The sequence below is a fragment of the Podarcis cretensis genome, assembly GCF_951804945.1.
Source record: "Podarcis cretensis genome assembly, chromosome: 9".
Taxonomy (NCBI): domain Eukaryota; kingdom Metazoa; phylum Chordata; class Lepidosauria; order Squamata; family Lacertidae; genus Podarcis; species Podarcis cretensis.
In genome coordinates, this window is record NC_137178.1 from 9,368,186 (window position 1) to 9,384,849 (window position 16,664).

At 45.5% G+C, this 16,664-nt stretch overlaps 1 protein-coding gene across 1 annotated transcript in view; it reads left to right on the plus strand.

The window, feature by feature from the left end:
* Positions 1–16,664, plus strand: part of ADAMTS3 (ADAM metallopeptidase with thrombospondin type 1 motif 3) — a 131,478-nt gene that overhangs the window by 28,335 nt on the left and 86,479 nt on the right. The window contains exon 4 of the mRNA XM_079990726.1: positions 13,453–13,609. Within this exon, the coding sequence (XP_079846852.1) occupies positions 13,453–13,609 (157 nt within the window). The remainder of the gene's footprint in view (positions 1–13,452; positions 13,610–16,664) is intronic.

Here is a 16,664-nt window from a genome sequence, read left to right on the forward strand (position 1 = left end):
AGATCTCCAGTCCAGCAATGAGTACAAAAACGCATAAATAGTGTGCATAAAATGCACATATGTTCATGGAAATAAACATACAAAATGCTTTACATAATAATGTAAAAAATGTGCACACTGGGAAAAATTGCTTTGCAAGAATCTGTACATTGGGCACAATTTTATGCAGAAATTCACATTAAATTCGGATAGATTTTCATGAGGGCTTTTTAAACAAAACAAAACAAAAAACATAATGAACTGATGTGCAGAACTAAAAAACCAAAACCAAGGGAAACGAAAATTGACAGTTACAGTATTTCCATTCCTAGTTGGGGGTGATCTATTGAGGTGTGGGAAGAGAGAGAAGGTCTCAATATTTATTTATTTGCATTTATAGCTTACCATACGCATGGTGTTACCAGGGTGGGTCAAACACAGTTTAATACCCCAAAAATAAAAATAAAGTGAAATAAAAACTTGTATAATTCATAGCCAGTATAGAATGCATTACAGCCACCCAGATCATGGTCACTGTGGATTGGCAATAGCTAATAATAATAATAATAATAATAATAATAATAATAACAACAACAATAATAATAATTTTATTTTCTGGCTAATGAACTAATTGTCCCTCCCATGTGTGCAGCTGCAGTTTATAGGGAAGAGGCAGGGAGAAAGGGATTGTGGCACCTGTCTGAGGGACACAGGAAAGTGCCACATACAGAGTCAAACCCAGATTTATATTGTCTGCACTGGCAGGCAGTGGCTCTCCGGAATTCCATGCAGGAGTTCTTTACAGTCTTGCCTGGATATGTTAGGAATTGAAATTGGGAGCTGCTGCATGAGAGCTGGATGCTCTACCATTGAGCTAAGGCAAGACTTTCCTGGCTCTTCTTTTGACCAGACCTGCACAGCCTGTGCTTGATGTCTGATGGTAGCTCTCTGTGCACCAGAACTTTACCATGTACAAAGGTGGATGGGAGAGGGAATCTGTCCAAGTGGTTCTTGTATTGCCCAGCCTTTGCTGAGCACCCTATGAAGGTAAGGTAAAGGACCCCTGACCATTAGGTCCAGTCCAGACAGCTTCTGGGTCATGTGGCCAGCATGACTAAGCCACTTCTGGCGAACCAGAGCAGCGCACGGAAACGCCGTTTACCTTCCCGCTGGAGCGGTACCTATTTAGCTACTTGCACTTTGACGTGCTTTCGAACTGCTAGGTTGGCAGGAGCAGGGACAGAGCAACGTGAGCTCACCCCGTCGCAGGGATTCGAACTGCCAACCTTCTGATCAGCAAGTCCTAGGCTCTGTGGTTTAACCCACAGCGCCACCTGCGTCCCCTCATGAAGGTAGGCCCCACTTTTTGGGGGGTGGCAGGGAGATCACAATACAGTGGTACCTCAGGTTACAGACACTTCAGGTTACAGACTCCACTAACCCAGAAATAGTACCTCGGGTTAAGAACTTTGCTTCAGGATGTGAACAGAAATCGTGTGGTGGCAGTGCAGTGGCAGCGGGAGGCCCCATTAGTTAAAGTGGTACCTCAGATTAAGAACAGTTTCAGGTTAAGAATGGACCTCCAGAACAAATTAAGTTCTTAACCCGAGGTACCACTGTAAAGCTGAACTGCAAAGAGATGTTGGGTTGGAGAGTGTGGCGGGTGATTAATTTAACAAATGCAAAGTGGGCGGTCATTAGATGTTCTTTAGTTATGTGTTTTGGAACTGTTGTTGAATCGCACCTTCTGTCCTTGACGATACTCCCCCCCCCTTTTTTTTTTTGCAAAAAAAGAGAGAAACCTAGAAACAACACTGTACTGGGCAGATTGACAAGTAATTTTCCTTCTGGATTTTTGCTTTTGTTGCCAAAAGGTGGCATCTGCTTCTTGAATCCTCTGTGACTGAGGTCACTGCTTGCAGCATACTGAAATAGCCTGCAGTACTTAGGAATTGCAAGCAAGACCAGTCCAACCCAGTGTTTGGTGCTGAGGAACGACTAAGGGAGCTGGGCATGTTTAGCCTGGAGAAGAGGAGGTTAAGGGGTGATATGATAGCCATGTTCAAATATATAAAAGGATGTCACATAGAGAAGGGAGAAAGCTTGTTTTCTGCTGCTCCAGAGAAGCGGACACGGAGCAATGGCTCCAGACTACAAGAAAGAAGATTCCACCTAAACATTAGGAAGAACTTCCTGACAGTAAGAGCTGTTCGACAGTGGAATTAGCTGCCGAGGAGTGTGGTGGAGTCTCCTTCTTTGGAGGTCTTTAAGCAGAGGCTTGACAACCATATGTCAGGAGTGCTCTGATGGTGTTTCCTGCTTGGCAGGGGGTTGGACTCGATGGCCCTTGTGGTCTCTTCCAACTCTATGATTCTATGATTCTGTTGCCCCAAGAAGGAGAAGCAATCTCCTGTTTCTCCAGGACTATAAGGACAAGTTCTCTTCTCCTTCACTGTGTGGGATTGCCAAGCCATTGATAAACCTCTCCTCCAAGAGTTGAAAGCTGTCCAGGTTGGTGACCATCACTGCCTCCATCATTTGACTATGAGCTGCATGAAAAAGTACGTTATTTCATCTGTTCTGAATCTTCCAACATTCAGCTTTATTGATGCCCATGAGATCTAGTGTTATGGGAGAGGAAGAACACCCTTTCTCTATCCACTTTCTCCATGCATAATTTTATAAAGCACTATAATGTTGCCTCTTACTTGCCTTTTCTTGAACCAAGAAGTCCCTAATATAATGATCTCTGGCAGGCAAGCAGCCTGAGAAGTTGCAATGACTCTCCGTCAGTTTTGTACAAGTTTATTTACAACAACAAGAAAAAACAAATCCAGAGCTGGCCTTCACGTGCTCTCATTAACAGTAGTTGCTCAGTCTGACTCATTGTCCCTCCTCCAACAGAAAGAACGCCAAAATCCCGCCTTTCTTCTCCTTCCCTTCCATTGTTCTCTGAGCTTCTCCAGTCTCCTAGTATGGGGACTGAACGGCTGGCCCGTTTCCTCACCACTCCCAGAAGACACAGCCTAAGACACTGGCTTATCTACTAGTTGCCTGGCAACACTCGGCCGACTTCCAACTCCTCCTCTCCTTGGGAGCTAACAGCTTCTCCCTGGGAAGGAGGGGGGTCGGGCTGTCCTCTCTAAACTCTGACAAACAGGTCTCAGCTTCAGAGTTGGCTCCTTGTTCGCTTAGTTCATTTTCTGAGGCTGACTCTTCCGCTGCGCTCTGGCGGGCCATGTTCCTGACACCTAACACTTCAACCTTATGCTGATTGTCCTTTTCTAAACTTTTGCCAACTCTTCCATATCCATTTTGATGCAAGGTGACCATTTTTGTTGTTTAGTCATTTAGTCGTGTCTGACTCTTCGTGACCCCATGAACCAGAGCACACCAGGCACTCCTGTCTTCCACTGCCTCCTGCAGTTTGACCAAACTCATGTTAGTAGCTTCAAGAAGACTGCCCAACCATCTTCTCCTCTGTCGTCCCCTTCTCCTTGTGCCCTCAATGTTTCCCAGCATCAGGGTCTTTTCCAGGGAGTCTTCTCTTCTCATGAGGTGGCCAAAGTACTGGAGCCTCAGCTTCACGATCTGTCCTTCCAGTGAGCACTCAGGGCTGATTTCCTTCAGAATGGATCGGTTTGATCTTCTTGTAGTCCATGGGACTCTCAAGAGTCTCCTCCAGCACCATAATTCAAAAGCATCAATTCTTCAGCGATCAGCTTTCTTTATGGTCCATCTCTCACTTCCATAGTGACCATCTCAAAACCATAGTGACCATAAGAAAATGGCATTGTGACACAGAAAACTGTGAGGTGACCATAACTGTACACAATATTTCAAATGTGGTCTCACTGTAGATCTGTATAATGGCACAATGATACCGGCAGCTTTGCTTGCAATTCCTTTCCTAATGATCCCTAGCATGGAATTTGCCTTTTCCACACCTTCTGCCCACAGGGTCAACAACCTTGCATGCAAGAAAGAGAACCGTTACGAAAATACGCAACTCACTTTTCTGAAGGTGATGATGAAACAATTTCTAAACACATTAAAAATCCCCCTTCATGATTCTCTAATTTGTTATGTGGAGAAACTTCCAGCTCTTGAAAGAACATAGGAACCCAGGGAACTGCTTTATGCTGAGTCAGACTCTCAGTCCATCTAGCTTGGAATTGTCCAAACGGACTGGCAGTGGTTCTCTAGGGTTCCAGATAGGGTGCCTTTTCCAGCCTTGGAGCTGCCAGGGATTGAAAACAGAACCTTCTGCCATTAAGGCAAGTGTCTACCACCGAGTCGCAGTCTCAGAAGTATGGATCCCACTGAAAATCACCAACCCCAAGTTCCACGGACACCTTATCCCCGTAGCTATGGAAGTAGGAAATCCATAATAACTTTTACTGCAGATGTGTTTGGATGTCGGGCGGGAGCAGCCAAAGGGGAAAGCGATGTGGGCATCATTGGCTCCTCTTAGCTTTCATTCCCCCCGCTTTCCCAGTAAATTGGCCAGTGTTCGGTGTGCGGTTCTGAACGTTTTTCATCCCCGGACTTAAAAAAGCATGTGGCAGGTATTTCGTGACGCAAGTTTTGCACAGTCATTGAACCCAACACACCTTAAACTAACAGAGAGGGTGAAAGGTGGCTGTGTCTCTTCAGTGCCTGGAGATGTGTTTTTTAAAGACATGGCAACATCATAGCTATAAAAGCACGTTTTATGTCAACTCTTTAAGAAGTTAAAGACTGGAGGGTTGTCTCCACAAACTGCAACCCCTCTCCTCTCCCCCACAACCCATGTGCACCTCCCTCCAGCCAGGTCTCCTGTGTTTGTCTTGGCAAGCGGAGACTGTCTGCTTGGCTGGCGCTCGGCTATTAGACAGATGAAACACAGAACTCTTGATCCTTATTTCAGTGGCGCTTCTATTTCGCGAATGGCAAAGCACAGCTCCCATCAGCCGCTTGCAATTGTCCAAAGCAGTGTGTGTGTGTGTGTGTGTGTGTGTGTGTGTGTGATGCCCTTGCAAATGTGCGAAAGCTGTATGGTGGTAATACCTTTGGGGGAGGGGCACTTTAGGGATGGAGGAGAAATCAGATCCAGCTCATATTTAAAGAGGATCCTGCTTAATTTTTCATTTTCTGAAACAATATGTGAACTGAAACATAGGAAAAATGTGCACATGAAGCAAATCTATTGTTGTTGTTTAGTCCTTTAGTCTTGTCCGACTCTTCGTCACCCCATGGACCAGAGCATGCCAGGCACTCCTGTCTTCCACTGCCTCCAGCAGTTTGGTCAGACGCATGTTTGTAGCTTCGAGAACACTGTCCAACCATCTCGTCCTCTGTCATCCCCTTCTCCTTGTGCCCTCCATCTTTCCCAGCATCAGGGTCTTTTCCATACGCCTCACCCGCACATAAGCCACACCTTTAAAATTCAAGGCTTATTTGTGGGTGCGGCCCACATCCCGTCACTACCACCCTGAATGGGGGGTGGCTGGTGCTTGGCACCCCACTCTCCAAGCCAGTGCCGGTGCTCAGCTCCGAATATGTTGTTGTTTAGTCATGTCCAACTCTTCATGACCCCATGGACCAGAGCACTCCAGGCACTCTTGTCTTCCACTGCCTCCCGCAGTTTGGCCAAACCCATGTTGGTAGCTTCGAGAACACTGTCCAACCATCTCGTCCTCTGTCGTCCCCTTCTCTTTGTGCCCTCCATCTTTCCCAACATCAGGGTCTTTTCCAGGGAGTCTTCTCTTCTCATGAGGTGGCCAAAGTATTGGAGCCTCAGCTTCAGGATCTGTCCTTCTAGTGAACACTCAGGGCTGATTTCCTTCAGAATGGATCGGTTTGATCTGGATAGGCTCCGAATATAAGCTGCACTTTTTCACAGTTGGCATTGGGGGGGGGGGGGGAAGTGTGGCTTATATCTGGGCCAATACGGTATTCATGCTTTTGAATTTGCCCTCTGGGCCGAACAGCGCTGATCCAGAAAATGCCCCGTGATGCTGCATCTCTATCTAAATAGCGCATTTGTGGAGTCAGCACATATAATCAAATAATTAGCCTCCTCCGCCTCCTCTCCTCAGCCTAGCATTGGAACAAAGCAACAGATGGTTGTTCTTAATTAATAGCTCCTCGGTGCCATGGGGCTTAGTGGAGAAGGCTGTTTAATTTCATTAACATGGATCAAGGCAGGGTCCCATCCACTCCTGCAGCAGAAAAGGCTGGCTTAACCGTAGATTAGCCACATAGCGTCTTCCAGACTTTGCCATGGCTTCAAACAAAAGAGCCCAAGGGGTGGCCAAACCCCAGGACAACGTTCATACTTCCTCTCTTCATTGAGAACATGATCAGCGACAAATCCCCAGCCCTGTTAGTTTATTTATTTATTTCTCTTAAGCTATTAATATGCAACTTAATCGCTAAAGCTTTGAAGTGGTATACCCATTCATTTTTATTTTTAAACACACGCATTGGATAAGATCAACTGAAATTAATAACAAAAGCAAAGCGCTCCCTTAAAATTGCCTGCTGGAATAGAAAGGTCTTCATCGAGCCAGATGGCTCAGTCCATAGAGCATGGGACTTTTAATCTAAGGGTTATGGGTTCGACCCACCCAAAATTCAATAGGTTTCTAATCTCAGCCAGGAGAGAATTCTGCAGAAGTGACCTCAAGATCAGTGACTGAGCCCCATTTATTCTGGCCTGTCTGAAAGCTGCTGGACTGATGAGGAATAGGAAGAGTGAACTTTGATCCACTTGCACATCCAATTGTATTTAAAATCATCAACACCACCACCATCCTGAAAATTCATCAGAGTGCATGTTTTCCATGTGTGGGCAATTTTGCCAAATATCCACCTTTTTTTGCAAGCAGTTCACCCCAGTATTGCTCTTGTTTTCACCAATAGATTCATTTTATTCTCTTTTTGTCCTAATATGCACCTTTTCTTTGGTTGGAGAACTGCATCACAGACTTTGGAGAAGCATGAATATCCAAGGACAGCTGCACTCCAGTTCACGTATTATATCAGGAACTGCAAATTAGGTCATTTCACATGAAAATGCAAACCAGCCCGGAATTCTCCCCCACCACTGCTCTATGGTGAAGTACAGCCTCTTGAATGTGGCACTTGATTGTTAGGGCTTTTAATACCGGGATGAGTGTTTGGTTTTGGATGCCTGCTATTTCTGTTTGTGTTAAGGAATGTGAGCATCCAAATGCAAATAGAAACATGTAGAGCATGACAGCAGATTCCCCATTCAGTCTCAGGGTTTCAGAAACCGGTACACGCTGGGTGTTGGATATATTTGGAACTTAAAATACCAACGAGACTTTTCCAGGTAACCGCAAGCTTCTTGGCTGCTGTGGCCATAGCAATTCTCCGTCCCTTGAAACTCACACCCAGATGGATCCGAGAGGTGAGCACAGCTGGACATTTGACTTCTTGTCTTAGTGGATTGCTGCTTGTTAACAAAACTGCCCTCATCCCCAACCCACCTTGCATGCCAGGTAGGGATGGATGACTCCGTCAGTTTCAGATTCTCAAGTTTCCAGCCTTAAATTCAGTTCTCCACATTTCTACAGAAAAATCACCGGCGTTTAAGTTCTCATAACAAAGACATTTCCATGTGCAGTTTTAATATGTACATTTTTTTGCAAGCAATATTTCTCAATATGATGTATTTTTCTGTGTTATTTTTTAAGAATAGCTGCAATTGTAATGCAAACGTTTTCCCCAACATATTAATTTTTGTACACATTCGTTGGAGCACTGTGTTGCAAAATTCAGAGAAGGGCAAATTTCAAAGGATAACTCTGGTTTGGGTAATATATTTCAAAGGGGCTCGCTATCGGCTCTGAACTTCCAAAAGTCTAAAGTCAAAAGAAAGAGGCCAGCATTGGTAGAGTGACCTTGGCATCAGTTCTGCAGGTGGTAGTCAAAAAACAGCGGCTTTTTTTGGCATTTTTTTTTGGGGGGGGGAAACAACCAACAATTTAGGTGTCTTCTTAAAAGAAGCTCAGCAACTTTTGGGGTGTCCCGGTTTTTACTGTTTGAAATATGGCAACTCTTAAGTCACCACCTAGCAGTTCGAAATCCTGTCAAAGTGCAAGTAGATAAACAGGTACTGCTCCGGCGGGAAGGTAAACGGTGCGCTGCTCTGGTTCACCAGAAGTGGCTTAGTCATGCTGGCCACATGACCCAGAAGCTGTCTTCGGACAAACACTGGCTCCCTCAGCCTATAGAGCGATATGAGCGCGGAACCCCAGAGTCGTCTGCAACTGGACCTAACGGTCAGGGGTCCCTTTACCTTTACCTTTAAGTCACCACTGCAGTCCAGTACAAAGGTGGTTTGGATTGCAGAGACAACAGAGATTAACGCCTTTGCTCAATCCACCACACACACAAACACACACACACACACACACAGAGAGAGAGAGAGAGAGAGAGAGAGAGAGAGAGCGCGCGCGTCTGGAATGAAGTGGGTATGGGTTTCACCATAAGGCAGCTTTTTTTTGTTGGTTCAAAGAATTTTTCCCTAGTATACTCTGAAGGAATATTTGCTAAATTCAGTGGCACTTAACAGAACATTCCAATGCACGTTCATGCAGCAATAATTCATGTTGAGCTTGATGAGACCTATTCCCTACAAAGTGTGTTCAGGATTGCAGCATTAGTGGGGTAAGATAAGGACAAAGTTTGAGAGCACCAGGTCACTGAAAATCTGGGCAGGGGACATTTTAGAAGGCGAGAAAGCACTGCAGAGGGAGGGATCCTGCATAGAGGCAACTCTACCCATTGATTATTATGTTGAAACAGGAATAGGCCCTGACTGACTTCACAGTAAAGAGGCAATTAGGAAGGAAGCCAATTCTTTTTTCCTCTGCTGAACTGAGTAGAGTAAGTGATTGCTTATCCAGTCAGGGGGGAGATTGTATTACCGCGTTGCCTGGTGCTGGTAACACCACACCTGAATTCCTGTGCACCTTTTGACCTTAAGAGAGTAGAACTGCAAAGCAATAAAAACCGAGTGTTGAACTGTGCATCCAGAAATGCCATATGGTTAGGAATGGCAGAGAAATTCAATTAAGTTTTCATTTAAATGTGGACTTACCTCATTTGCACTTCGTGAAACAATATGTGAACTGAATCACAGTCATCTTTCGCAATTCACAGTGTCTGAATTTTGCAAAGCAGTCCTCCAGCCATATAGCAGAAATGCATACACTGGGGTAAAGTGTGCCTTACAGATGCATATATTAGTGACTATAACCTAACAAAGATGCATCGTATTTTCCTTTGCAGAAACAAACAAACAAAAGTTTATATTAGGCAAAAATGCATACATATCAAGCCCAGTAATATGTACAAAAATGCTTATGCTGGAGGAAAGCCTAAATATAAATGCATATGCTAGTGATAGTAATTTGCAGAAATGCATTATAATAGAGGACACAACTGTGCAAGAATGTGTTTATGATGCAAAATTGCATACAAAAACAAAATGTGCATATTAGGAGAAATTCACCTGCTGGTGAATTTTCACCTGGGTTGGATACATGAGAGAGAGATGGATAGATGATAGATAGACAAGCAAATAGATATAGGTCATGGAATCATAGAATCATAGAATCATAGAATCATAGAATCATAGAATCATAGAATCATGGAATCGTAGAATTGTAGAGTTGGAAGGTACCCTGAGGGTCATCTAGTCCAACCCTTTGCAATGCAGGAATCTCAACTAAATCATGCATGACAGATAGGGCCATCCAACCTTTGATTAAAAACTCCCAATGAAAGAGACTCCACCACCTTCTGAGGGAGCCCATTCTTACCATCAGAAAGTTCTTCCTAATGTTTAGTTGGAGTCTCCTTTGAATGTATTGGATTGGGTCCTCTCCTCCAGAGCAGGAGAAAACAAGCTTTCTCTATCTGCCATGTGACAGGCCTTCAGATATTTGAAGACAGCTATCACATCTCCTCTGAGTCTCATCCAGTCTTATCCAGTCTTATCCAGGCTAAACATTCTCAATTCTCTAAACCATTCCTCATGAAGCTTGGCTTCTAGACCCTTTAACATCTTGTCCGCCTTCCTAAACATTCATACAAACAAATGAGGATGCAGTGGACGCTCGGGTTGCGAACGGGATCTGTACGGGATGCACGTTCGCAACCTGCAGCGTTCACAACCTGCGTCTGCGCATGCGCGGGTTGAGATTTGGCGCTTCTGCACATGTGCAAAGTGCGATTTAGCACTTCTGCGCATGCACAACCGCCGAAACCCGGAAGTAACCCGTTCCAGTACTTCCGGGTTTCAGCGGTCCGCAACCCAAAAAAACGCAACCTCAAGCGGCTATAACCTAAGGTATGACTGTATATGGAGAACTGAACTCAATATTGGAAAAATGAGGAACTGATAGAAAGCAAAAATTACCCATCACTTCTCTATTTACCCAACACCAACAACTTGTTTTTGAAAATATTCCCCCCTACCCAACCCATCTTTCGCTGTAAAATAGAAAAATGGAAGAGGAACCTGCTGGGGGGAAAGGCTGTTTTGGGCCTCCTTTCTTTTATTTTCTTTCCTTTGAATACTTCCAAGCTGAAAGCATTGAAAATGGGATATTTAAACAAATGTGGGAGTGCCAAGATAGAATCTTACGTCATGAGCATAGCAACTGTAGGCACAAACCCTCTCTGTCCCCCCCCCCTCTATTTCAAATGGCAAGAAAGCAATCCATTCACTTGCCAGGAGGCTGCAAGGTTGCCAACCTAATAATGCTTCTTGGCCATACGGAAAGGGGAAAATGAGGGTGTGATCCTGAAATGGACTTATTTGAACTTAAATAGCCTAATGGTTATTGTTGAGGAAAGGGGCCATTCAGAGGCAGAGTGGATGCTCTGCATTGCACTTCAGTTCTGCCATATCCCAATGAAAAGGATCTTCAGTAGCAGATTTGGGAAATATCTGTGCCAGTGATCCTCGAGAACCACTGCCAGCTGATTTCTGCCTTAAGAATGTCTTGCGTGTTTTCATGGCGCTGCATATTAGCCTAAAAAAACCCACACACAACTTTTCAAGGAGCAAGAATGATCAAAACAGGTAATTATATGAAATATTCCAACTCCTGACTTCTTTCCTTGAAAGGAGCAGTGCCGGATTTACGTATAAGCTAAACAAGCTATACCTTAGGACCCCCTAAAAAATTAAAGGGAAAAAAAACCTGGATTTATATTTCCAAAATATAACATAAAAAAACAAATAAAATAAAAGCTACATACAGCAACAGTGTTTTGTGTTGTGTAGGCTCCTCTGATGTAAGTAAGGGGCCCCGCCTGCTAGCCTGTTCCCTAAAATATCACATTTAAAGGGCCCCATTACCTTCAGTAGCTTAGGGCCTCATCAAACCTAAATCTGGCCCTGGAAAGGAGTACAAAGTGGGGGTGGATAGACAGCATGTCTACTCAAAAGTAAGTCCCATTGAATTCAATGAGGCTTTTAAAAAGGTAAAGGACCTCTGACAGTTAAATCCAGTCATGAACGACTCTGGGGTTGCGGCGCTCATCTCGCTTTACTGGCTGAGGGAGCCGACGTTTGTACGCAGACATTTTTTCCGGGTCATGTGGCCAGCATGACTAAGCCGCTTCTGGTGAAACCAGAGCAGCGCACGGAAACACCGTTTACCTTCCCACTGGAGTGGTACCTATTTATCTACTTGCACTTACTCTATGGTAAATAGATAACAGTAATACAGCCAAAGGCAAAGTCTCTTCAGCCCCAAAAGCTTACATGTTCTCCCTTCCAGCAACCAAGTAGTTGAGGAGCTATTCCTCCAATCCTATAGACTAGGGCTGGGGAATTGAATATGGCCCTCCAAGCCTCTCTATATGGCTCTCAGGAATCTTCCAGGCCACTTCTCTTACCCAGCCAAACCCTCTAGTGGCCCTGCTTTCCTTGAGTGGTTTTTACCTGGGTAGGATGTGCTTCTCCTTTTACTGCCCCTTCCCCCACTGCCTTCTCTCACCACGGCAAACATCTGAATGGCTTCGGGGCAGAGGCGTTCTAAGTAGCCACAACTTTGAAGTTGTGTTGAATAACTTTTAAACGCTGGTCCTAAGCATTCCAACTAGGAATAGATCCCACATGATTCTGCAATTTCTCATTGCTGTTTAATTTATTAGCTCTCCTCTGCCATGGAGCTGCTGCTGCTGCTGCTGCTCCCCCCCCCCCCCGACGGTTCAAGACAGTGTGGTTTTCATGATGGATCAGGAGTGGGAAGATCCAGATTCAAATTCATATTCCCCCATAGCACTTAGTACATTGGGCACCCGAACACTGGACATTGGAAACTGCCTTAAAGGTAAAGGTAAAGGGGCCCCTGACCATTAGGTCCAGTCGTGGCCAACTCTGGGGTTGTGGCGCTCATCTCACTTTATTGGCCAAGGGAGCCAGCGTACAGCTTCCAGGTCATGTGGCCAGCATGACTAAACCACTTCTGGCGAACCAGAGTAGCACACGGAAACGCCGTTTACCTTCCCGCCGGAGTGGTACCTTTTTATCTTATTGCACTTTTGATGTGCTTTTGAACTGCTAGGTTGACAGGAGCAGGGACCGAGCAACGGGAGCTCACGCCGTCGTGGGGATTCGAACCACCAACCTTCTGATCGTCAAGTCCTAGGCTCTGTGGTTTAACCCACAGCACTACCCGCATCCCCGGAAACTGCCTTAAACTGGGCCAAACCACTGGTCCATCTAGTTCCATTTTGCCCCTACAGGATTTCAGGATTTCTGTCTCAACCCTACCTGGAAAAGCCGGGGATTGAACCTGAGACTTTCTACATGCAAGGCAGATGTTCTGCCACTGAGCTATGCCTGCTCCCCAATTGCCCAGACCCAGTAGTTCAGGGATAGCCTGACTCCAACTGGAGTCCTGCTGCATCTGAACCCATTACAGGGAGACAGTTGATTGCCAATTTGTAGATGCACACACTCCAACTTGTGTTTGTCCCTTAACATTTCCACACTCCTCTGCAGAGCAATTCCAACAGGATTTCTGTACCTCTCATCCAAGCATAAGGTTAGGTCTTCCACCCTTGTTTTGTACAGTGGTACCTCTGGTTGTGAACGGGATCCATTTTGGAGCCCTGTTCGCAACCTGAAAGGAACGCAACCCGCATCTGCGTATGCGTGGGTCATGATTTGCCGCTTCTGTGCATGCGCGTAATGTCATTTTGCGCATCTGTGCATGCATGCGAGGCGAAACCCTGAAGTAACCCTTTCCAGTACTTCTGGGTTGCCACAGGACACAACCTGAAAACACGTAACCTGAACTGAACGTAACAAGAGGTATGACTGCACTGCATTCGGTGGTTGACAATTGAATGATCCCAACGACAATGATCATGACAAATCTGGAAGACGGATTCTTCACATATTGGTGTATTCTTACTTCTTTTCCTCTTTCTGCCTAGGCTGGAATGATCAAAGTGGGTGAAGATGAATATTTCATTGAGCCGTTGGAGAAAGGGAAACAAATGGATGAAGAGAGAGGGAGGAGTCACATGGTCTATAGGAGGTCGGCCATTGCACAAGATCCAGGAGATATACTCCCTGACATCCTCAGTGAAGGTATTTCTTATGTCTATGCTTACTTGAACTCGCTGACTTTATTGGGGCTGATCACAAAAGGCTAGCATCCCTGTTGCCTCACATGCTTCCACTCTCCATCCCCGAAGGATGTTAGAAGCTTTCGTTTTCCAGTTTTGATTAACCATAGTTTAGCATTCCATCAGAACTTTAAATTGTGGCTAATCTTAAGTATATTGTGTTGAAGCAAGCCAGCTTCCTAAACCATTGTGTGAAACTGACATTTCCTATATTAACTATAGTTTAGGATTGTATCAGAACTCTGAACTGTGGCTAATCTTAGGTATATTTTGTTGAAGCAAGCCAGCTGTGTGAAATTGACATATTTCAAACAAACCATAATTCAGATTAACCACAGTTTATCAGGGTTTGGGCAATGCCACAACTTCTGGTTAATCAAATGTGGAAACACAATCTTATGAACAGCATTGTGAATTGTGCTTGGAAACATACTGGGAACCAATGTAGTTCTTTTAGGACTGGTGTTTCATGTTCCTGGTGGCCACTCCCAGTCACCAGTCTAGCAGCCACATTCTGGATTAATTGTAGGATTAATTGTAGCTTCTGTGTCACCTTCAAAGGTAGCCCCATGTAGAGTGTATTGCAGTAGTCCAAGCGGGAGATAACCAGAGCATGTACCACTCTGGCGAGACAGTGCACAAGCAGGCAGAGTCTCAGTCAGTGTACCAGATGGAGCTGGTAAACAGCTGCCCTGGACACAAACAGTGTGGGCTAGGCTCATTCCTAACATCAAGGTTTAGTGTTATGTCTGTACATGGCCACTGTCACCATGAACATTTCTTTGTTTTATCTTTTTTCAGGGAGACAGGTGGAAAGCTGTGAATAAGTAGGTCAAAATTTTGAGGTTTTCTTATATTAACTGTGGGAATTTAATAAAAACAACATTGTAGAAGATCAGCAGCAATAGTGGTGTGGATTTTAATTTGGTTGTTGTTGATTGGATTCTTTTTTGCAGATCCTGAGCATTGATTTGATTAAAAACCTAAAATACTCTTTTAGGACTGGATTCACACAGTGATACAAACTACTTGTTGAGTTTGGTTCAAGTAGGATTGAGTTGCATGCGACTGTCGAAGGTGATGCTGAATAAATTGTGTGCACTGAAAACTTTGGACAAATTCAGTGTTGGCCTATGATACTGACATTTAACGAGAAAGGAAATGATGTGTTAAACTCAATGATGATAGCTTCATCTGCTAAATGGAGCTTCCATGTTTAAGCAATAGTATCTTGCGAAATACCAGTTGCTGGTGGCCTTCTGTGGAGAAGAGCTGTCACCTTCAAACCCTGCTTTGGGGCTTCTTGTGATGTTGTTTTGCAGTGGTAGATTATGTGGTACCTGCCAGATGCAATTGGACTGCAATTCCCATCACCCCCAGCCAGCATGGCCAATAGTCACAGGTGGTGAGAGTTGCGTCCAACAACACTGAGGATAATGTAAGTTGTGTGCTCTCCCAAAGTCAATGAACTACAACTCCCATCATCTCTGACCATTGGCCATGCTGGCTGGGGCTGATGTGAGTTCAGCTGCATCTAGAAGGCTCTAACTTGGCTACCCCTGTTGGTTGGGGTTGGTTTTTTTTTTTATAGTGGTGATGGGGATAGATAATGTGATACCAGCTATGCACTGAACCACCATGGGGAATTTCCCCTTAAGACCTCAGGAAATAGCTGTTGTTTTTAAAAGCTGAACTGTGAAATTAATTGAGTCAGTGGTCTATGATTACAGGGACTTGTAGTGCAGTGCAGTTATGTAATTTTAGACTCTGGACTTAATGTTCTTAGGTGGGGGACGTCTTTGGATGGTAATATCTTGCTTACTTCAAATGGTGTTATGCCCCCTCCTTAACTTGCTTACTAAAAATTGAGGCAAGCCAACCATGCTGAGTTTGGGGGCCCTATTACTCATTCGACCAAGGGGGACTCTGGGCCTGGCTTGACTATGGTCAATTGTCCCATGAGAATCCAGTGTGTAGGATGAAGGGCCTGAGAAAGAGCAAAAGATGCATCTCATATGTGTCCCCAGAGATTACCAATGTGGTCACCACTGTGATGCCTGTGGGTGCAGTGGAAGACTTGAAGTCTTTCCCTGGTGCCCGTAACATCTCTTACCTGCCCAACCCTGCCACCGCAGTCAGGAGGTGTTGAGGGCACTTACCTTCCTTCCCATGAAAAGTACACGAAAGAGGAAGTTGGGAAAGTGATGTTCTTTCTCATGTCCTCTTTTACCTCCATGCAGTTTTCAAAGCTCTGGTTAATGCTGTTACCAAGGTCCCACGAGAAAGCAAAATGTGAGCATATACAGTGTCTTGGGAAGAGGGCTTATACAGGAGACAGGATGAAGTGCGGAGAGCAGTTGGTGCCCATGACATTTCAAAAAATGTGCTCACCAGCTGAAAAAGTTTGGCAATACCTAAAGTACAGTGGACACTCGGGTTGCGAACGTGATCCATGCAGGATGTACGTTCGCAACCCACAGCATTTGCAACCTGCGTCTGCACACATGCGGGTTGCGATTTGGTCTTCTGCGCATGCGGAAAGCATGATTTAGCGCTTCTGCGCATGCGCGACCACCAAAACCTGGAAGTACCGTATTTTTCGCCCCATAGGACGCACTTTTTCCCCTCCAAAAATGAAGGGGAAATGTGTGTGCGTCCTATGGAGCGAATGCAGGCTTTTGCTGAAGCCTGGAGAGCGAGAGGCATCGGTGCGCACCAACCCCTCTCGCTCTCCAGGCTTCAGGAAGCTATCCGCAAGCCTTGCAAGCCCACGGGAGTTGCCGCGGGCTCACAAGGCTTGCGGGCATCAGCCTGCAGCCGCGAGTGTCCACAAGCCTTGCGCGCCCGGCGGGAGGTACTACCGAGCGCGCGAGGCTTGGGGCAGCAGCCTGCCGCCCCAAGCACAGGGAGCCCTCCGAAGGGCTCCCCGTGCTTCGGGCGAGCTTCCGCAAGCCTTGCGCGCCCGGTGGGAGGTCCTGCCGGGTGCGCAAGGCTTGGGGCGGCAGCTTGCCGCCCGA